The sequence below is a fragment of the Anomaloglossus baeobatrachus genome, chromosome 3 (assembly GCF_048569485.1).
Source record: "Anomaloglossus baeobatrachus isolate aAnoBae1 chromosome 3, aAnoBae1.hap1, whole genome shotgun sequence".
NCBI lineage: Eukaryota > Metazoa > Chordata > Amphibia > Anura > Aromobatidae > Anomaloglossus > Anomaloglossus baeobatrachus.
Window position 1 is genome coordinate 125,574,098 of NC_134355.1, and position 23,689 is coordinate 125,597,786.

Here is a 23,689-nt window from a genome sequence, read left to right on the forward strand (position 1 = left end):
CACACAGCAGAGCAAAGTGGAGTGAAGATCAGTTCATGGGAAAGTAGAGTGCATGAATTTTATGAAAATTTATAAGTTTTCTCCTTCCTGCTTTTGCACCAAAACTGAGGAGCCCGTGATCCACGGGAGGGTGTATAGGCAGAGGGGAGGGGTTACACTTTTTTAAAAGTGTAATACTTTGTGTGGCCTCCGGAGGCAGAAGCTATACACCCATGGTCTGGGTCTCCCATTACGGAACTATAAGAAAAAGAATTTACGGTAAGTAAACAAAATTCTCTTTTTTTTTTCTTTTGGGCTAAATACAAGGCTAGGCACCCTTTAGTGCCACATGAAAGGCACTAAAGGGCGCCAGCTTAGAATATGCAGGGGGTGGGACGTTATATATTTTGACATCTATCCATTCATCCATTGTAGCATTTTAGGCTATGTGCCCACAATCAGGGTTTGCAGCGTTTTGGGCGCAGAGTGTTTTCCCTGCATCCATAACGCTGCGTTGTGCAGTAGAAGCACAGTGGAAGGATTTTTAGAAATCCCGTGCCCACTGTGCTTCTTTTCTCCGCAGCATAAACCGACCTGTGGCGCAGCTTCCCGAGCCTCAGCATGTCAATTTATGCTGCGGAGACTAGAGTGTTCTCTGCAGGTAGAATAGAGCTAAAGTCCACAGCAGCCTGAACCCAAATCATGGGCATGGGCAGCTGCGTTCTCCCGTGGACAACACTCACATCTCTGCAGGAAGGCTGACACTGGGTACTAGACGCCGTGTCGCTGGATCATGGCCACATAGCCTAACAGTGAGAAATTTGTTGCTACAGCAATATTTTTGTGAAGTACCTGTGGATTCAAAATGCTTACTATACTCCTGAATAAAATCCTTGAGGGGTCCAGTTTCCAAAATGAGGTCACTTGTGGGGGGTTTCTGATGTATAGGTACCCAAGGGGCCCTGCTAATGTGACATGGTGCACGCAATTTACTTCAACTTTTCCAAAATTCAAATGGTGCTCCTTCCATTCCAAGCCCTCCCATTTATCCAAACAAAGGTTTTTGGCCACATGTGGGGTATCCCTGCGCTCACAAGAAATTAGATAACAACCTGTGGGGTACACGTTTTGTTGTTGCCTCTTGAAAAAGTGAGAAATGTGTCGCTAAATCAACATTTTTGTGAAAAAAATGAAAATTTCAATATGGCAACCTAAGCTTATCAAATTCTGTGAAGTATTCGTGGATTCAAAATGCTCAATATACACCTCGATAAAAGCCTTGAGGTGTCTTGTTTCCAGAATGGGGTCACTTGTGGGGGACCTCCACTGTTTAGGCACCTTAGGGGCTTTCCAAATGCGACATAGCGTCCGCTAATTATTCCAGCCAATTGTTCAGTCAAATGGCACTTTTCCCTTCCGAGCCCTGCTGTGCACCCAAACAGTTGATTTCCACCACACATAAGGTATCAACATACTCAGGAGAAATTGCACAATAAATTTTATGCTGATATTTTTCCGTGTACTCTTGTTAAAAAAAAAAAGCTATCTGGTTGAAGTAACAATTTTGTGGTAAAAATATATTTTTTTTATTTTCACAGCTCAACATTATAAACTTCTGTGAAGCACCTCTGGGGGTTCAGGGTACTCGCCAAACATCTAGATAAATTCCTTGTGGGGTCTATTTTCCAGAATGGAGTCACTTGTGGGGGACCTCCACTGCTTAGGCACCTCAGGGGCTCTCCTAATGCAACATGGCGTCCGCTATTGATTCCAGCCAATTTTGCAGTCAAATTGCACTCCTTCTCTTCCGAGCCCTGCAGTGTGCCCAAACAGTTGATTTCCACCACGTACAAGATATCACCAAACTCAAGAGAAATTGCGCAATAAATTTCATGGTGATTTTTTTCCTGTTACCCTTGTGAAAAAAAAGCTACCTGGTTGAAGTAACAATTTTGTAGTAAAATTTTATTTTTTTATTTTCATGGCTCAACATTATAAACTTCTGTAAAGCACCTGGAGGTTCAGGGTACTCACCAAACATCTAGATAAATTCCTTGAGGGGCCTAGTTTCCAATATGAGGTCACTTGTGGTGGTTTTCTGCTGTTTACATACCTTAGGGGTCCTCCAAATGCGACATGGTGCCCGCAATCTTTTTCAGCCAAATTTCCTTTCCAAAATTCAAATATTGCTCCTTCCGTTCCAAGCCCTCCCATTTCTCCAAACAAAGGTTTCAGACCACAAGTGAGGTATCACCGCGCTCATAAAAAAGTGGGTAACAAACATTTTGGTCAAATTTTTGGAATTACCTCTTGAAAAAGTGAAAAAATTGATGCTAAAGCAACATTTTTGAGAAAAAAATGAAAATTTTCAATGTGACAATGTAACGTTATCAAAATCTGTGAAGTACCTGTGGATCCAAAATGCTCACTATACCCCTAGATAGAAGCCTTGAGAGGTCCACTTTCCAAAATGGCGTCACTTGTGAGGAGTTTCTGCTGTTTAGGTACCTTAGCGGACATGTAAATGCAACATGGTGCCCGCAATCTATTTCAGCCAAATTTGCTTTCCAAAATTCAAATATTGCTCCTTCTGTTCCGAGCCCTCCCATTTGTCCAAACAAAGGTTTCTAACCACATGTGGGGTGTTGGCGCGTTCATAAGAAAGTGGGTAACAAGTTTTGGGGTTCATTTTGTTGTGTTATTTCTTCTAAAAGTGAATAAATTTGGGGTAGAGCAACATTTTTAGGTAAAATTTTATTTTTTGCTTTTTTTCATTCCACTTTGCTTTAGTTCCTGTGAAGCACCTGAAGGGTTAATAAACTTCTTGGATGTGGTTTTGAGTACTTTGAGGGGTGCTGTTTTGAGAATGGTGTCACTTTTAGGTATTTTCTGTCACTTAGGCCTCTCAAAGTCACTTCAAATGTGATGTGGTCCCTAAAAAAATGGTTTTGTGAATTTTGTTAAAAAAATGGGAAATTGCAGATGAACTTTGACCCCTTCTAACTTCCTAACCCCAAAACATTTTGTTTCAGAAATTGCACTAATGTAAAGTAGACAAGTGGGAAATGTTATTTATTAACTGTTTTGTGTGACATAACTCTCTGGGTTAAGGGCATAAAAATTAAAAGTTTGAAAATTGCAAAATTTTCATCAAATTTCTGATTTTTTCACAAATAAAAGCAAAAAATATCGTTCTAAATTTATAACTATCATGAAGTACAATATGTCACAAAAAAACAATGTCAGAATCATTGGGATCCGTTGAAGCGTTCCAGAGTTATAACCTCGTAAAGGGACACTGGTCAGAATTGCAAAAAACGGCCTGGGCATTAAGGACAAAACTGGCTTCGTCCTTAAGGGGTTAAAAAGCATGTATCAGTAAATGGGATATTGTGTAAATCAGGTTGTTGTATTACATGTATTTAAAGGTAAAGGTAAAAAATGGCAATTTTTTTTTTGTCTATTACGATTTAAAAAAATAATAATTTGTAATCTTGCAATTTTCACATTGGCCACTAGGGCTTTTTAGACTCATACTTCCTGTTTATTTAGGAAGAGTTTTCAGAATGCTCCATGTCATCAGAGGCAGGATTACAATGACAGGCAACACCTTTATACACAGCTGATAACAAAGGGTCCACCAATCACAACAGACTAAGTCACAGATGGCTTTGCTCCCCCTCCTTTCACAGTGATCTTTGCACATGCTCATTAGATGCTTCAATTCAAAAGATTGGGATTTAGATTTGACCATTGTGTCTTATGTACTTCTGGTGTTTGCTGAAGGAACAAGAAGTTAAGTTAAGATCTAAAAAATTCCCATTTGCCATTGTGAACATTGCAAGATTTTTATTTTTAAAGGGAAGGTGTCCCGATTTTTTATTTTTGGATTAATAATAGTGATGGAATCAAGTATTTTAATACAAAATTAAACTCACTGTTTATTTAGCTTTTATTTAATTCTATTTTTACTGAAGCACTGGGGACTGCCATCTTGGATCTGCTGTGTGTAACGACAGTTACTCACCTCCTTTACGGCAGCACCCTGGGCATTGATTCTGATTGTCAGGCTGGGACCCTATTTTCTAACACTGAGAGCTCCCTGCTGTGAACTGGACACGCCCCCTGGGATTTCCAGCTCGCAGCAGAGGGAGGAGATCGACACCATCTTTGTGGAGTTCACAGCGTATGCTGTGTGCTGCATTTTCCCCTGTCACCCGCCGGAATGGGTAAGTACCGGTGCCAGGCAGCAGTGATTGCACCGTAATTGATCCTGACGTGCTGCTCCCCTCCCTGCCGCTCACCCCCCCTCCACTCAACTCCCCTCGCCGCTCACAACCCTGTCCTCCGCCGCTCACCCCCCCTCCCCGCTGCTCACCCCCCCTCCCCGCATGTTCTCACCTTGGGCCTCCGCTCCTCTGTGCTGTGATCGCTGACGGAAAGAACAGACACCAGGCCGACAGGACAGGCTGCGGGGGGCGCAGGTCTGAGGTGAGTGCATGCGACTGGAAGCGATGATCGCGGCGTGACATCTGTAGTTTAGTGCCGCTCAGGCTGTAGATCACACCTCCTTGACGCATGTCACCTCGGACCTCCGATCCTGGCTGGCAGCACAGTATATGGGGGCACGGGATACAGTGTGGCGGGATACAGTGGGGCACTATGCCAGCTGTCGTTAGTGACACTTTAGAGATTAGGATCACTTTGTGGTCACCAACAAAATGGCTCCGCACTGTGATCCTAAACTTCATTCTCTCTTTACCTTTTGGAAACACCCAAATGGGAGGGGGAGCTGTGACATCACACACAGGAGAGCAGATTCTGCCCACTTTACTGCAGCTGTAATGTGAGCTAGTTTTACAGCTGATCCCCCTAGTGTTTAAGAGTGGAAAGTATTTTTTTTTATATTTTCCTCAATTAAAAACAAATAATAATATTTAAACAAAACATTAATAATTTAAATTTTTTAGTTATTGAATTTTTTTTTTTTTTTTTTTACAACACCTTCCCGTTAATACAATGGGATGACAACTTATCGACACTTGTAATTATGAACTTATAGGTTGTTAGTTAGATACACATATAGCTAAAGAATGGCTGAAGAGAAGTGTTACAACTCAAGTACTTATATGTAGTGGTGATTGTTTCTATTCTTTGAAGAGAATGCTCTTTAAAAACATTACAAGACTTATAATTGCGTCTCTTTTTATTTTAGATAGTGTATGTTATCCTGCTTTGGTAGAAGAGTTAAAGGGTTTTGCTATGTAATCTGAGCTCAGCATGCTGTAATGGTTTAAAAACATAAATCAACTATGCCTCTCTTATAGGGCTCTGTGCTGTTATTTACTTAAACTAAAGGCTTTATCACTTTGTGATTATCATTGCTAGGTCTAGCTGACTAGTGCAGGGGAATCCGGCACACCATCTCCTGTGAGTGACACCTCACTGCCAATATACAATCTCTATAGAGCGCCTGGTGTGGATGGGGTCTGCTTCCTGGGCTCAGCTACGTGACTAAAACTAAAAATTCAGATTATATCAAAAGTGCTGCACCCAGTAATCTAAGTGATACACTGTTGGATTCAGAATTTCTTTGCTAACAACTTCATGCCGCTCTCAGCTGAGGTAGCAAAAACCTGCTAACAGATTCCCTTTAAAGGGAACCTGTCAGCAGAAATTTTGCACTAAACCTAAAAGTTTCCCCCTCTGCAGCTCCTGGGCTGCATTCTAGCAAGGTTCATATTGTTTTTGTGCCCCCTTTTAGAGCAAATTAAATACTTTATAAAGTTGTACCTTTTGGTATGCAAATCTTTTAAATTGTCCATGGGGGCGGGCTGTCTGGTGTCCGTTACTGTCCCTCCTGCCGCTTTACGCCGTCCCCCAACGCTCCATTTCATACCTCAGGACGCCGCCCAGTGCTCCCGAGGTCTCGCGGTACTGAGCACTGTGCTCAGTGTGACCGCTGGTGACGTGTTGCGCAGGCGTGAGATTATGGGCGGCGCTGTGATTGTCATCAGCAAGTACCCGCCCATAATCTCGTGCCCGCGCTTTCCCCTCTGCCTCCAGAAGAACCCACGTCGCTGTGGTGTGCTGCTCCGCTCCTCCCATCTATTTCCTGGTCCATGGAAAGATGGGTTAGGCTGCTTTCACACATCCGGTTTTTCCTGTGCGGCACAATCCGGCGCTTTGCAGAAAAATCGCAACCGATGCGGCGCGATTTGCAATGCATGCCTATGGACGCTGCATGCGGCGCCCTGCAGCAAACACCACATCCGGCCGCCGCCTACGTTTTTCTCCACTGCACATACTCAGTAGCGTGCCGCAAGTGGCAAAAACCGGACGGGCCGCATGTCAAAAACTTATGCAAAGGATGCGGTTTTGTCGCCGCATCCGTTGCATAGGTTTTAGAGCCGGATTGGCTGGCTCTGCAAAACCGGAGGTGTGAAAGCAGCCTAAGAGGTGTGACATGAGTTCATCTGGCCAGCGCTTGCGCAGAACGGTGGAGGCAGAGGGGAAAGCGCGGGCACGAGATTATGGGTGGGTACTTGCTGATGACAATCACAGCGCCGCCCATAATCTCATGCCTGCGCAACACGTCACCAGCGGTCACACTGAGCACAGTGCTCAGTACCGCGAAAGTGGCACGGCGCATGCACGAGACCTCGGGAGCACTGGGCGGCGTCATGAGGTATGAAATGGAGCATTGGGGGACGGCGTAAAGCGGCAGTAGGGACAGTGACGGACACCAGACAGCCCGCCCCCATGGACAATTTACAAGATTTGCATACCAAAAGGTACAACTTTATAAAGTATTTAATTTGGTCTAAAAGGGGGCACAAAAACAATAGGAACCTTGCTAGAATGCAGCCCAGGAGCTGCAGAAGGGGAAACTTTTAGGTTTAGTGCAAAATTTCTGCTGACAGGTTCCCTTTAAGAGACGTTGCAAGCCTTTTCAGATGACTGACCTTTTTATATAGTCATCCTGCTCACAGATGCTAAACTGTTCTCTAATACTTAGGGATGGGACCTCCACAAGCAGTTTTAATTTTCCTAATACCAGAATGGTCTTGTGGACCTTCAGCCTCCATAATGCATTAACACTGGTTGAATGAGGGTATTTTTTTTACTGAAGATATTTTAATTAAAAATTATATTATTTTTTTTGTTAAACCATTGGATTGAAGATGATGGACCTAAATATTAGACACTAAATAAGTAATGGACATGTTACATGGACATACAGTAATATTATGCTTGAATCGAGAAAAGCATCCCTACGTATGATACACAAAATATCGTGTGAAATTGCACTTCGAGTCATACACGTAAAATGCTACAATAGTACCAAATGTACAGGGAAAGATAAAAAATGGCACACAAAGCAGTGAATACAAAGAAATTGTGTTACAGTTGTCAGTTTTATTAAATATACATATAAGCTTAAAAAAATAATAAGAGCAAAAGATGCCTCACAAAATGGGCCTCTACTCAAACATATACAACTAACAGCGCAGCTTATCAGAGGAGCAAAACCTACTGCCATAGTGATCTTCACCTTTTACAAACAGGCAAAGTGAATGCATTATATGTAAATCATCATGGGCACAGAGTATGGACGGTAGTGTTGTAACAGTTATAACAATTACAAGTAGAAGCATGAGCTTGCTTTTGTTATTGCTGCTGTGAATGAAGGTCAGATCCTGTGTGACCCTCAATGCTAAAGTGCGTTTCGCCCTGCTTCATCTGGGTGCATGTCAGGTAGGGAAAAGACTGAGCTGATACTAATACTACGAGCAACCCTATCAGAATAGATCATGTAATACAGCAGAGGAGGCAAGCCAATAGGTGACAAGTGCACTGTGTATAATAAGTGTATTACGTGTCTATGTCAGCACCTTTGGCTGGTGGAGCACAAGCGGGTAACGCCACCCCTTATTGGATCCAAGGTGACAATATATGTGCTGCAACCATGTAATGCCGTTAGGCTCAAAGTCTGTGGGATACACAGACAGTGAATGTCCATCATGTGAGCAAAACACCTGTTAGGAGAAATGATCTTTAGGTTTGCACAATAGATCATTTCTCTATCGTTTCATTGGGGGACACAGGACCATGGGTTATGCTGCTGTCACTAGGAGGCTGACACTAAGTAGACAGAAAAAGTTAGCTCCTCCCCAGCAGTATACACCCTGAGCCGGAGGCGGACTCAATCAGTTTTTGCTTAGTGTCGTAGGAGGCTGATGTGGGCCGGCTGGGCCCCCTTCAGCCACTTGATTTTTTGCATTTTTTCTTTTTCTTTTTTCTCGGCGACGCTCGTCGCTCTCATCCCTGTTGTACTTCTATTTCTACAGGTATCGTTATTTTCTTCACTCAGCCTTTCGCAGCCCATGTGGGTACCACTCCCCAGGGTCGCAGAGGCTTGAGACGTCGGGCCCTCTCCCCCGTTCCAATTCCATGGTACCACTCCCGGGTTGGCACGCGGGGCAGAACCTTCCTGGGCACCCCCAATTCACCCTGCGGTATCACCCCAAAGGGTGCAAGGGGCTCGGCATTAGGGACTGGACCTCCGCAGCGCCTCTGGATTTTATGATGGGGCTCGCAGCGCTGCTACATTTACAGAGGGGCTCCCTCCCCCCACACCGGCGTCCACCTCCCTGCCTTCCTCATTCTTCTCCCTAGTGCCCGCAGCCATTCCTCCGGTGTGCGGAGCACACAGACACATGTGCAGAGCTCCACGCCTGCACACTGGACAGATGCGACGCCGCTGATCAGGTAGGACACCCTCTCCTACCTTCTCCTCCTCGGGCGGATCAAAATTTAGGCCCCGGTCCGGGCCTACTCACCGGGCGCCCCGGCCACGTCCCCTCTGGGCGGCGGATTCCACCGGCACACACGCAGAGCTCTCCTGGTACCCGGACATCGCTGCTGCGCCGCCGCTTCCGCAGGTAGGACCGCCGGTCTCTACCTTCCCCTGCGCCGACTGCTTAAAAATGTAGGCCCCGGCTTCGGCCCTGTCCCCGGCCCTGTCCCCGGCCCCCAGGCCCGCCTCCCGCCGCAGCGCTATTGGCCGCCGGCCGCTCCGTCTCCGCCCTCCGCTCAGCCCCAGGCATCACAGTGGGGGGCGGTGGACGTTTTTTCCCGCTCTTCTCGACCCGCCTCCAGCCTCCTCAGCGTCCATTTTCAAAAAAAAAAAAAAGAGGGATTATGGCAGACTCCTGGTCTGCGGTTTGCTGAGGCTGCAGCAACCCTTATATCAGGGAAAAATAGACCCAAAACAGCACAATCATTTAACAACAGTGGGTTTTTTATCAGGGGTTGAGTTTTTTACACTATTCTAGTATATGTAGATATATATATTAACCCTTTCAGGTACTTTTTCGGGCACTTGGTTTGCATCAGAGATACGCATCTCAATAGGGTTAGTATATAGAGTTCTCAGAGCTTGAGTTTTTAGTTATTTTGGACCTGTAAGCTCAAGTTTGCGGTTCCCTTAATTGTGAATTCCCCCAAATAATGTCAGATTAGTGTTGACAGCGACCGCAGGCCCTGCATCCCGCCCCTGCCGGCTGGTTAGCGCCCTGTCTCAGGCCATAGATTCCCTCGTCGACGTCCCTCGCGTTGGTGCGCATGCGCTGCGTCCCCGGCCGACGCTCTGTCATACCATCCACAGGACTGGCGCGATTCCCTCGGGGAGGTGAGTCCCGTATCAGGGACCTTTTCCTCTGCTCGAAGCGGACCCGCCAGGTCTCGTCTTCTGCGGCCCCCCAGGTTTCACCTTAATCCCCAGGTCCAGACTGCCTTTCCTCCGGTAGCCTTTAGACCTCTCGGGTGATGGCCCAGGCGTTCCACCTCTGCTGGACTCCGAGCAGGACCCGGATGTTTGGCGCATGATGAATAGCCTGGTAGGAATGGTGAGTCAAGCCGTAAAGGTACGGACAGCCCTCTTCTCTCCGAGCACACAGGTCTCCGTTAGGACGTTCGGGGCGGACCCTTGATGTGTTCAGGGGACATCCAGAGTTCGCCGAGTTACTGCGTGCTCACAGACAACAACCAGACACAATGTTTACCAGCGGTAAGTCTTGTCATTGTCATTATCCCTTCTCCAAAGGGCTCCGGAGAGAATGGGCGCGCTCTACACTGGAGTCGCTGAGTGACCACAGACAACAACCAGACACGACGTTTTACCAACGGTAAGTCGTGTTATTGTCATTATCCCTTCTCCAAAGGGCTCCGGAGAGAATGGGCTTGCTACCCTGGAACGACGAATGTGGCGGGCCCCTGCGTTTTTTTAGTGGACATCCAGAGTTCGCCGTGTGACTGCGGATCACGGGCAATACCCGGACACGACGTTTACCAGCGGTAGGTCCCTTTATTTCTCATTACCCCTTCTCCAAAGGGCTCCGAAAGGAAGGGGCACGCTACCCTCTATTCGACCCGCCAGTGTTCCACCTGGCTTCTCGTCCCTATCGTGACGCCCCTCAGGGACTCCGCGGACACCCTCGGCAGCGGACTACATTCCTTCTCTGCCGACCCAGAACTGGTTGTCATCTTCGGTGAGTACCTTCTCATCACAGCCCTGGCGTCTGCCAGCTGCACGGCCTGAGCCTCTAGCAGCAGTGTGACCACCCGTCGAGACCTCTGTCTCAGGATCGGAATGCGGAGGCGACATCTAAGGAGTCGCTGACTTCCCTTCCGCACTTAGGTGAAAGTCCCTTTGGAGATAGGCTAGTCCAGTTGATCCCCTAGGCTACGTGAGGGAAGAGTGCATCTCTCCCCTAGGCTACGTGAGGGAAGAGTCCAAAGGGCTCCGGAGAGAATGGGCTTGCTACCCTGGAACGACGAATGTGGCGGGCCCCTGCGGTTTTTTAGTGGACATCCAGAGTTCGCCGTGTGACTGCGGATCACTGGCAATACCCGGACACGACGTTTACCAGCGGTAGGTCCCTTTATTTCTCATTACCCCTTCTCCAAAGGGCTCCGAAAGGAAGGGGCACGCTACCCTGTAGTCGACCCGCCAGTGTTCCGCCTGGCTTCTCGTCCCTATCGTGACGCCCCTCAGGGACTCCGCGGACACCCTCGGCAGCGGACTACATTCCTTCTCTGCCGACCCAGAACTGGTTGTCATCTTCGGTGAGTACCTTCTCATCACAGCCCTGGCGTCTGCCAGCTGCACGGCCTGAGCCTCTAGCAGCAGTGTGACCACCCGTCGAGACCTCTGTCTCAGGATCGGAATGCGGAGGCGACATCTAAGGAGTCGCTGACTTCCCTTCCGCACTTAGGTGAAAGTCCCTTCGGAGATAGGCTAGTCCAGTTGCTCCCCTTGGCTACGTGAGGGAAGAGTGCATCTCTCCCCTAGGCTACGTGAGGGAAGAGTACATCCCTTTCCCAGCATCTGCCCAGACGCATCAGGATCGTCGCCTCACCGCTCGGTCCAAGGCCTTTTGCGCCGCAACCGTCAGGGCGCCTCTATCCCTCCACCAGTCCCTCCGCCTTGCGTTGCAGTGGACCATTCCAGTCTGTTGTGAACGCTTGCAGGGATCATGGCGGCCCCCCCTGCCCATCCTACACTACGGAGCTGCTAGGTTCACTCCGCCCAAAAACGAACTGGTGGTCCAGAGTTCTCTCTTCATGGACTCTCGTCTTGAGGTTTAGACCGTCATCGTCACTTTTTCGCTACTAGGGTAGCTGAGCTACCGGAAGGAGTCCTCTCAGACCCCGGCCCGGTGGATCATCCCTTTAGGCACGGTATTCGAGACCGTCCAAGGGAAGTTACTCCTCACGCAGGAGTAGTTTTTCTCCCTGCACCGAGTCCCGCGTACCCTTTGCCATCCGCGCCCGGTTCCATCGGGTTTGGTATCCGAGTCCTCGGCAGTTGGTGGCGGTGATAGCGGCGGTACACTTTACCAGGTTTCATCTTTGGCCTTCCAGCAGACCCCACTGAAGAACGGAGACAGGTCTCTCCTTGCTACGGACCGCAGGTTCCGTCTACGCTGGTGACCCGCCAATCCCTTCCTAGTGGACCAGTCTTCGCAACCGTCCCTTGGGAAGGTCCCCTCTCCTTCTCCTGGAGGATAGTATCAACCGTCACCACTCTCCTATGCTAGGGTACGCTATTCCACCATCCCACAGCACGGTCCTGAGGGACACCCCTAGAGTGTTGTCTTCACTTCAACATTCCGGAAATCAGAGCCATCCGGTTAGCCCGGTTACAATTTCTTCACTGGGACGGGGTTGCCCAGTCAGGTTCCAGTCGGACCATGCCACAGCGGTGGCATGCAGCATCCACCAGGGAGGCGCAGGAAGTGTCATGGCAAGGGAAGAGGTCAAGAAGATCCTACTCTGAACCGGGTCCCTCCACTCTCTAATCCCGGCAGTGCACATCCCTTGCTTGGACGTTTGGACGGCCGATTTCCTCGACAGGAAAGGCCTCGCTTTAGGCAAATGGTTCCTCAACAGGAAAGTCATCAGCCAGATCTCCGGCGAAGGAAGACCTCCTGTCGTGGTCCTATTGGCCTCCCGATCCAGCTTTCAAGGCAACGGTGCATCGACGGTGCCCCCTTCTCTGGACTAGGTGACGACGCCCTCGCCCTGTCGTGAAGCCAGTTCAGGCTCTCGTGCATCTTCCCACGGCTTCCATAATCTCAAGGGTTCTCAAGATGGACCGAGGCAGAAGATGGCTCTGGAGTGGCCCAGGCGAGCATAGTTCACAAAACTCACTCAACTCCTAGCAGATGCCCCGTGGCGCCTTCCAGGCCGTCCAGTTCTTCAGTGTGGGGCCCTCCCTTCCACCAGGACTCAGAAGTCCTAAGTTTGACGGCCTTACTAGTAGATCCCGGGTACTAGATCACACAGGCCGGTTGGCAAGAAGGATGCAGGCAATGATGAAGGCCGGGAAACCGGTTTCCTCGAGGGTTTATCACCACACGTGAAGAGCTCCTCCGGTGGTGTGAGGAGCACATCTTCTCTGCTCCTCTCTCTCTCTCTTTCTCTCTTCCTTACTTCACTGCTGCCATGCTTGCAGTCAGATCCGGATGCGGCTCTTTCACACGTCCCTCTAAGGGACAGGTGTCGTCTCGGTCATTTTTGTTTTCAGAGACCTCTAACTTCTCGTCCCACGATCAAGGTTTTCACTCAGAGAAGCGTCCATCTGGCTCGGCGGCAGCGCCGTCCACTAGAAACGTGGGGCCTTAATCTAGTGATGGGTTCGCTTCAAGGCACCCGGTTTGGACCTTTCCGAGTTCTTCCTGCTCCCGTCTGTTTCGATAGGTGGGCTCCTCGTGGCCGTCTCTCTTTTACAAAAGGCATCAGGATGGACAGCCCTCTCTTGTCGTTTTTTCCCCCCTTTCTTCGGCGCTCTATTGGGAGACCCAGACGATTGGGGTGTATAGCACTGCCTCCGGAGGCCACACAAAGCAATTACACTAAAAAGTGTAAGGCCCCTCCCCTTCTGGCTATACACCCCCAGTGGGATCACTGGCTCACCAGTTTTCTGCTTTGTGCGAAGGAGGTCAGACATCCACGCATAGCTCCACTGTTTGTAGTCAGCAGTAGCTGCTGGCTATATCGGATGGAAGAAAAGAGGGCCCATATGGGGCCCCCAGCATGCTCCCTTCTCACCCGCGGTGGTGCTTGTAAGGTTGAGGTACCTATTGCTGGTACAGAGGCTGGAGCCCACATGCTGTTTTCCTTCCACATCCCCTGGAGGGCTCTGTGGAAGTGGGATCTTGCCGGCCCCAAAGCCCTGGGGCCGGGCTCCATCCACAGACCCAGAGAACCTGCTGGATTTGGAGCGGGAGTGCCGTTCAGGGACAAGGCCCTGCAACTTTCAGGTACTCTGTGTCCCCGGCAGGCACGGACACTCTCAAGGCTTGCTGAGCGTTATAGTGCGCCGGGGACAGTAGCGCTGTGCGCTGGGGTTAGGTCACTGCAGCTTTGCTGAGTGACGTTACATGTTGGGAACTACTGCGCCGACCGCTACTGGAGCGGCGGCGCAGCTGCGACTTGTGGTGCGCCGGGGACTTTGCGCCGACCGCGCTTTTACGGCGGCGGCGCTTCTAACTTTAGCCCCCGGCTTCTGCGGCCTAGCGCCGCTTCGTTCCAGCCCCCACCCTGTCAATCAGGGTAGGGGAGAGACGCTGCTCAATAGGCAGCGCCGAGGGCTGGAGCTTTATTTACATGCTCCAGCCCTCTCACTAGGCACAGTGGGAAGCAGGCTTCCCGCTCTTCGTCTGTATACGCCCAGGGCCCGCCCCCCCTCTCCACAAGGACGCCGGCAGCCATTACACATGCGGTCTGGCTGGGGAAAGGCAGCAGGCTCTGGGAGACCCAGACTAAAGGGATTTCGGCGACCACACACCGCTCCTAAGCGGGCGGTAAGCTGCACTTTAGTGCTGGCCCCACTAGTGCCTCAGTGTTATATTAGTGTACTTTTTTCTTGGTACCATATATATATATAGTTGCACTGTAAGGTCGCTTCTTGGCTGGACACCCTGTACTGCTCTGAGGAGGCAGCAACATGTCATCCGCAAAACGCAAGGGTGCCAAGGCACAGGCTGTGTACACTGTTTGTACTGCATGTGGGGCTAATCTACCAGCAGGCTCCAACAACTCTCATTGTGTGCAATGTTCAGTCCCAGTGGCACTTCGTCAGCCAGAGCCTATTGTGGTGGTAGCCCAGGCAGAGACGCCTGTGAACCCTGCCCCGGTGACGGGGACAGACTTTGCAGTTTTTGCTGATAAAATGTCTGTGACTATGGCAAAAATCCTGGAGACCTTGCAGTCCAGGCCAGTTGCTCAGACCATGGACACTGCTGTGTCTATGCTCTCCGGTCCCCCTCAGTTGGAACTAATCCGTACTTCAGGGGGGTCTCAAGCATCACAGGCTGAAGTCTCTGACTCAGATGACAGTCCCAGGCAGCCTAAGCGAGCTCGCTGGGAAAGACCCTCCACGTCTTCACACTGCTCAGGGTCTCAGCGACAAGAGTCTCTCTGTGATGAGACTGAGGACGGTGATCAGGATTCTAATCCTGAGGCCCCTCTCAATCTGGATGCCCCTGATGGTGACGCCATGGTTAATGACCTTATATCGGCAATTAATAGGCTGTTGGATATTTCTCCCCCAGCCCCTTCTGCAGAGGAGGCAGCTGCACAGCAGGAGAAGTTCCATTTCCTATATCCCAAGCGTAAATTAAGTGCTTTTTTGGACCACTCTGACTTCAGAGAATCGATCCAGAAACACGACGCTCATCCAGACAAGCGTTTCTCTAAACGTTCTAAGGATACCCGTTATCCTTTTCCCTCTGAGGTGGCCAAACGCTGGACCCAGTGTCCAAAGGTGGATCCCCCAATTTCCAAGCTTGCGGCTAGATCCATAGTCGCAGTAGAGGATGGCGCTTCACTTAAAGATGCCAACGACAGACAGATGGACCTTTGGTTGAAATCTGTCTATGAATCTATCGGCGCGTCGTTTGCTCCAGCATTCGCGGCCGTGTGGGCACTCCAAGCTATTTCAGCTGGTTTAGCACAGGTGGATGCTTTCATACATCCAGCAGTGCCGCAAGTGGCGTCCCTAACTTCGCAAATGTCTGCGTTTGCGACCTATGCTATCAATGCTGTCCTAGAATCTACGAGCCGTACCGCTATGGCGTCCGCCAATTCTGTGGTTTTGCGCAGAGCCTTGTGGTTAAAGGACTGGAAAGCAGATGCTGGTTCCAAAAAATGCTTAACCAGCTTGCCATTATCTAGAGACAGACTGTTTGGTGAGCCATTGGCTGAAATCATAAAACAGTCCAAGGGTAAGGACTCTTCCTTACCACAGCCCAGAGCAAGTAAACCTCAACAGAAAAAGTGGCAGTCGAGGTTTCGGTCCTTTCGAGGCTCGGGCAAGGCCCAATTCTCCTCGTCCAAAAGGACTCAGAAAGAACAAGGGAGCTCAGATTCCTGGCGGGCTCACTCACGCCCCAGGAAAGCAAATGGAGGAACCGCTTCCAAAGCGGCTACCTCATGACTTTCGGCCTCCTCCCTCCGCATCCTCGGTCGGTGGCAGGCTCTCCCGCTTTTGCGACATTTGGCTGTCACAGGTCAAAGACCGGTGGGTAACAGACATTCTGTCTCGCGGGTACAGAATCGAGTTCAGTTCTCGGCCTCCACTTCGGTTCTTCAGAACCTCCCCACACCCCAACCGAGCAGATGCCCTGCTGCAGGCGGTGGACTCTCTAAGAGCAGAAGGAGTCGTGATCCCTGTCCCCCCTCAGGAACGGGGGCGAGGATTTTACTCCAATCTCTTTGTGGTTCCAAAAAAGGACGGCTCCTTCCGTCCTGTTCTGGACCTAAAACTGCTCAACAAGCATGTGAACGCCAGGCGGTTCCGGATGGAATCCCTCCGCTCAGTCATTGCCTCAATGTCTCAAGGAGATTTCCTAGCATCAATAGACATCAAAGATGCTTATCTCCACGTGCCGATTGCTACAGAGCACCAATGCTTTCTACGCTTCGTGATAGGAGACGACCATCTTCAGTTCGTAGCTCTGCCATTTGGTCTGGCGACAGCCCCTCGGGTGTTCACCAAGATCATGGCGGCAGTGGTAGCAGTCTTGCACTCTCACGGACACTCTGTGATCCCTTACTTGGACGATCTACTGGTCAAGGCACCCTCTCAAGAGGCATGCCAACTCAGCCTGAATGTTGCACTGGAGACTCTCCAGGCGTTCGGGTGGATCATCAACTTCCCAAAGTCAAATCTGTCACCGACCCAATCACTAACGTATCTTGGCATGGAGTTTCATACTCTCTCAGCGATAGTGAAGCTTCCGCTGGACAAGCAGCGGTCTCTACAGACTGGGGTGCAGGCTCTCCTTCAAAGTCAGCCGCACTCCTTAAGACGCCTCATGCACTTCCTCGGGAAGATGGTGGCGGCAATAGAGGCGGTTCCGTTTGCGCAGTTTCATCTGCGTCCACTTCAATGGGACATTCTCCGCCAATGGGACGGGAAGTCAACATCCCTGGACAGGAAAGTCTCCCTTTCCCAGACGGCCAAAGACTCTCTGCAGTGGTGGCTTCTTCCCACCTCATTATCACAGGGAAGATCCTTCCTACCACCGTCTTGGGCGGTGGTCACGACAGACGCGAGTCTGTCAGGGTGGGGAGCAGTCTTTCTCCACCACAGGGCTCAGGGTACGTGGTCTCAGCAGGAGTCCACCCTTCAGATCAATGTTCTGGAAATCAGAGCAGTGTATCTTGCCCTACTAGCCTTCCAGCAGTGGCTGGAAGGAAGGCAGATCCGAATTCAGTCGGACAACTCCACAGCGGTGGCATACATCAACCACCAAGGGGGGACACGCAGTCGGCAAGCCTTCCAGGAAGTCCGGCGGATTCTGATGTGGGTGGAAGCCACAGCCTCCACCATATCCGCGGTTCACATCCCCGGCGTAGAAAACTGGGAAGCAGACTTCCTCAGTCGCCAGGGCATGGACGCAGGGGAATGGTCCCTTCACCCAGACGTGTTTCAGGAAATCTGTCGCCGCTGGGGGGTGCCGGACGTCGACCTAATGGCGTCACGGCACAACAACAAGGTCCCAACCTTCATGGCACGGTCTCGCGATCAAAGAGCGCTGGCGGCAGACGCCCTAGTGCAAGATTGGTCGCAGTTCCGGCTCCCTTATGTGTTTCCACCTCTGGCACTCTTGCCCAGAGTGCTACGCAAGATCAGATCCGATTGCAGCCGCGTCATACTTGTCGCCCCAGACTGGCCGAGGAGGGCGTGGTATCCGGATCTGTGGCAGCTCACGGTCGGCCAACCGTGGGCACTCCCAGACCGACCAGACTTACTGTCCCAAGGGCCGTTTTTCCATCGGAATTCTGCGGCCCTGAACCTGACTGTGTGGCCATTGAGTCCTGGATCCTAACGTCTTCAGGATTGTCCCAAGGGGTCGTTGCCACCATGAGACAGGCTAGGAAGCCCACGTCCGCTAAGATCTACCACAGAACGTGGAGGATATTTTTATCCTGGTGCTCTGCTCAGGGAGTGTCTCCCTGGCCATTTGCATTGCCTACCTTTCTTTCTTTCCTGCAATCTGGGTTAGAAAAAGGTTTGTCGCTCGGCTCCCTTAAAGGTCAGGTCTCGGCGCTATCCGTCTTTTTTCAGAGGCGTTTGGCACGCCTTCCTAAGGTGCGCACGTTCCTACAGGGGGTTTGCCATATCGTACCCCCGTACAAGCGGCCGTTAGATCCATGGGATCTGAACAGGGTACTAGTTGCCCTCCAGAAGCCGCCCTTCGAGCCTCTGAAGGAGGTTTCACTTTCTAGACTATCACAGAAAGTGGCTTTTCTGGTAGCGATCACATCTCTTCGGAGAGTGTCTGAGCTGGCAGCACTATCATCCAAGGCTCCCTTCCTGGTCTTCCACCAGGACAAGGTTGTGCTGCGCCCTATTCAGGAGTTTCTACCGAAGGTGGTATCCTCTTTTCATCTTAATCAGGATATCTCTTTGCCTTCGTTTTGTCCTCATGCAGTTCATCGGTATGAGAAGGATTTACATTTGTTAGATCTGGTGAGAGCACTCAGAATCTACATTTCCCGCACGGCGCCCTTGCGCCGTTCGGATGCACTCTTTGTCCTTGTCGCTGGTAAGCGCAAAGGGTCGCAGGCTTCTAAGGCCACCCTGGCTCGATGGATCAAAGAACCAATTCTTGAAGCCTACCGTTCTGCTGGGCTTCCGGTTTCATCAGGGCTGAAGGCCCATTCTACCAGAGCCGTGGGTGCATCCTGGGCATTACGACACCAGGCTACGGCTCAACAGGTGTGCCAGGCAGCTACCTGGTCGAGTCTGCACACTTTCACCAAACATTATCAGGTGCATACCTATGCTTCGGCGGACGCCAGCCTAGGTAGAAGAGTCCTGCAGGCGGCAGTTGCCTCCCCGTAGGGGAGGGCTGTCTTGCAGCTCTAACATGAGGTATTTCTTTACCCACCCAGGGACAGCTTTTGGACGTCCCAATCGTCTGGGTCTCCCAATAGAGCGCCGAAGAAGAAGGGAATTTTGTTACTTACCGTAAATTCCTTTTCTTCTAGCTCTTATTGGGAGACCCAGCACCCGCCCTGTTGTCCTTCGGGATTGTTGGTTTGTTTGCGGGTACACATGTTGTTCATGTTGAACGGTTTTCAGTTCTCCGATGTTACTCGGAGAGAATTTGTTTAAACCAGTTATTGGCTTTCCTCCTTCTTGCTTTTGCACTAAAACTGGTGAGCCAGTGATCCCACTGGGGGTGTATAGCCAGAAGGGGAGGGGCCTTACACTTTTTAGTGTAATTGCTTTGTGTGGCCTCCGGAGGCAGTGCTATACACCCCAATCGTCTGGGTCTCCCAATAAGAGCTAGAAGAAAAGGAATTTACGGTAAGTAACAAAATTCCCTTCTTTTCCGGGTCCTCCTGCAGGACAAGGGGGGTGCTCCGGCCACAACCCTCCTTTTTTCTGTCCAAGGCAGCTCACCGTACTTTCCAAATAAGGAGATTGGGTTTCGGGTTCGGTCCTAGTCTCTTCTCTCAGCCTGAAAGGTGCCTAGTTCGTTCCTCAGCTGGTACGAGCCCTCAGTCGTTTTTGGCTTCAGGACCGCACTTTTCGGTTTACACCGACAGTCAGTTCATCCTTCCACCCGGTTCCAGGAGGCGCATGCTGCCGGCGCCCAGGGCCAAGATTGCCACATGGATCCTTTCCGCCATATGTGAAGCCTATCGTATGAAGGACGGTCCTCTGCCGCATTCTACCGTCTAAGGGGACCCTCTTGGATGATGGGACTTCAGACGTCAACCGACCATGTCCGCCGGGCCGCCACCTGGTCTAGTCGGCATACCTTCACTGGTTTCTACCAGGTTCACACCCAAGCTTCGGCAGAGGCCAGTCTTGGTGTAAGGTTTGCGGGCGGCAGTAGCACACCTGTAACAGGTTAGGTGTTTGTAGGTCTGGGTCAAGCCCAACAGGAGGAAGCGGTTTCCTGCCTATCTCCGGTGTTGGGTCTCTTCCCACCCAGGGACTGCTTTTGGACGTCCCATGGTCCTGTGTCCCCCAATGAAACGATAGAGAAAGAAGGATTTTTGTGTACTCACCGTAAAATCTCTTTCTCTGAGTCTTCATTGGGGGACACAGCACCCACCCTACTTGTGTTTTTTGTTACATATTACCTGACTGTTGCCTCAGTGACCATATTCCCAGGCCACTGGTCGCATGACTAGTTGGTTATAGTTTTTACCTTGTCTTATCTAGAGTTGTTTGGTTCTCCTCCTACTGCTTGTGCACTAAACTGATTGAGTCCGCCTCTGGCTCAGGGTGTCTACTGCTGGGGAGGAGCTAACTTTTTCTGTCTACTTAGTGTCAGCCTCCTAGTGACAGCATCATAACCCATGGTCCGGTGTCCCCCAATGAAGACTCAGAGAAAGAGATTTTACGGTGAGTACACAAAAATCCTTCTTTTTTGGCAGCACATTGTGCTCTGTAAAGGGGATGTGTGCTGCCGAGAAAAATCTTTGTGTGCACAGAACGCTCTTATTACAGACTTGTGGTGAGGTCAGCCTGTGTAAACAGAGTATGACAATTACCTCCAACTAGCACGTTACCAGTCTGTGGTTGTTTAATGCTGCACATTTTGGTGTATTTGGAACCTAAAGGGTGCTTTACACGCTGCGACATCGCTAGCGATCTCGTTAGCGATGTGACACGCCAGATCGCAGATGTGATCTGCCGAGATCTCACATAGGTCGTTTTAATAGCGCCGGTCACATGTGCGAGCTCAGCAGATCGCATCTGCGATCTTTCGTGTCACATCGCTAAAGAGATCGCTAGCGAAGTCGCAGCGTATAAGCACCCTTTAGAGCCTTCAATAAAATAAATAATATATACTTACATTATGTAGAAAGTTTTTGATCCTGCTCTTTTGTATTTTTAATTTTTTTTTCAGGTCCTAAGCAACATTCATACCGTGAGAGCTTCATGGTTGCCCAAAAACTCAAGAACATGGACTTTTTCTCCAAGGGTAAATGTGTTATCAATTTTCTTTGCAGTGGATATTATTTTTTTTTTTTTACTGTGTTTTGTGATTTATTTTATGACAGACAAATATAATGCACAAAATAGATGAAAATTAGAAAATTTTATTAAACAATTAATTTAATTGGCCAATTTTATTAAATTCATGATTTAACAATTTAGGAGAAGCTGTACTCTGTATACTGATGATTTCCATGTTGTATGCCCGTTATCTTTTTGTGATCCTGCAGAAGTGACTTCTTGTACAAAGCAGTAACCCGGCAGCCAGAACAGGACATTTTCATGAAATTGTATAAACTGGTCCACCCTTGGCTGTTAGAGGCAGATAACGGCTGAATGATTCAGGCTTCATCTGCAGGAAAGATGCAGGCTCAATGTGTGAGCCTGCATTATAGGCAGGGAGACGAAATATGGTGCTGTCCGATTACATATCAAAAACCTGACAAACTTCCTTTAATTATTACTTGCAGCAAAGATGGGCTGCAGTGTGTACATGGCCCAGGCCAAAAACTAATGCTCTACCAGGCTCTACCATTTAACTATACAGTTAAACCCCCATTAAGTGGAGGCATCACAGGTGCAGGAGGAGCAAATCACACACACTCTTCCATGCAATGGAGGGGGTGATTGCTGGATGATAACACTGCACACTGATGGCTTGCATAGAGCGCTGTTCACACATGCATATAACACATTCACAAACCCGCAGCCTATTAGGTGACGCCCATAAGCCAAACTCCCTTTAATGCAACAATCTTTTTAAAAATGATACAAGATGAAAAACCGGTTGAAAAATGATTTACAGTATATGGAGAAGAAAGAGCCGGGGCACCACTCCGCACTATACAAAAACCAAGTCCATGCGGCAATATGAATCAGAGCAAATCTGGGGTGCACATGAAAAAAGGCAATGCAACATCCAATATAGAAGGAGAATGGCACTCACCAGATTATTGCTGTATAAAATCGTGTTTATTCGGCTTTGGAGGTTACATGTGCAGGGCAGGTGGGTGGGGAGGGAGAGCTATACACGTCCGACGACGGCCGTTTCGCACTTACAAAGTGTTTCAGCTGGTCTGGATGAACATGACATCATGTCCGTTTTTAACCACATAACCCATGTGGCTGATGTCAGACAATTAAAGTGAGTTAAAAACATTACATATCAACATATCTTAGGAATGCAGCAGTAGAAAAATACAAAATATGCTTTTCCATAATAGAAAAAGTACGGATAACTTATCCTAGGAACACACTTAAATCATTCTTATCGTTCAGACCTAAAGGGCCTGTGGCATTAAATTTCATTATATATTCTGCCTCCCTTCTAAGCAGAGACTTATGGGTGTCACCCGCTCTAGCCGCAGGTTCAACCAAGTCAATCCCTGCAAAGGTCAGCACATTGCAATCTGCATCATGATAATTTTTTATTTGATTGATTAAACGCATAGACCCTATTCCACTCGCAATGGAATTCCAACGGATTCTGATTCTAGTGGCCAAGATGAACCTCCACCCTTAGGCTATGTGCCCACGCTAGAATGTCCCTGCGGATTTTTTTGCCTGAAAATCCGCGACTTTCGCGGCAAATCCGCACCCGCGGATTTGCCGCGGATTTTGATGCGGATTTTTTTTTTTTTTTTCCCCCATTCAAAGCCAAAAATCCGCACCAAATCTGCACCAAACAATTGACATGCTGCAGATTTTTCCTGATCAAAATCCGCGGCAAATCCGCCGCGGAAAAATCCGCAGCATGGGCACAGCATTTCCAAAATGCCATTGAAATGGCTTGGAAGTGCTGCTGCTGCAGATTTTCGGCAAATCCGCGGTAAATCCGCGGTAAATCCGCGGTAAATCCTGTCGCGTGGGCACATAGCCTTAAAGAGGAAGTTTAGTGATGATAGAACTGTAACTAATACATCTATTAACCCTTTAGGAGGAGGACAAGAAGAGGCCGGGGGAGGAACAAGCGAACAACTGATGGGGAAAAGAAAGAATGTGTCATGGAGGGACTAACACCTTGCACCCCAGATAATAGGAAAGAAATATTTAATCTCACTGATCATATTTTGGATGCAGATATGATCTCAGTCCTTGAGAAAGGTCTAAATTTCTGTGTTCCAGAACCTTTTGATTTGGTGGATTTCGAAATTGATTTGTATAAAGCCTGCCGGAAACTGCATTTAAAAAAACATTTTTCTAATACAGATAAGGGCACTGAGAAAAATCGCACTAGTGAGAGACAGTGCCATATAGGCCCCCTAGGTTTCTCATATCAGGGCTCTGAAATCAGTAAGGTCGCAGATGATGTATTGCATCTTCTGAGTCTGACGGATGACAATGTTGATATGACATTATTACCAGCAGTTAAAAGCAAATCAAAAGCAGATACAGGTTTTTCAGGAGGGATCAAATCAACATTTTTTCCACCGGTATCCCCGGGGAATAACATTGACTTGTTTTATGAAGTTGTAATGAAAGATATGAGAGCTTTAAAATATCCCTCATTGAAAAACAATTTATCTGCGGTTGAAAAAATTGCTTTGGAAAAAATCAAATTATTGTAAAATGTCACTATAAGGAGGGCTGACAAAGGTGGAGCCACGGTCCTTTTATCCACCGATTACTATTTAGAAGAGGCAAGGCATCATCTTGATAATCGGTCTGTATACC

The 23,689-nt window shown here is 49.2% G+C and overlaps 1 protein-coding gene across 2 annotated transcripts in view; it reads left to right on the forward strand.

Moving 5' to 3' along the window:
• NPHP1 (nephrocystin 1) overlaps positions 1–23,689 on the forward strand; it is a 224,573-nt gene that overhangs the window by 154,952 nt on the left and 45,932 nt on the right. For both annotated transcript variants that reach the window (XM_075339427.1, XM_075339426.1), the window contains exon 13: positions 20,928–21,002. In XM_075339427.1, coding sequence (XP_075195542.1) covers positions 20,928–21,002 — 75 coding nt within the window. The remainder of the gene's footprint in view (positions 1–20,927; positions 21,003–23,689) is intronic.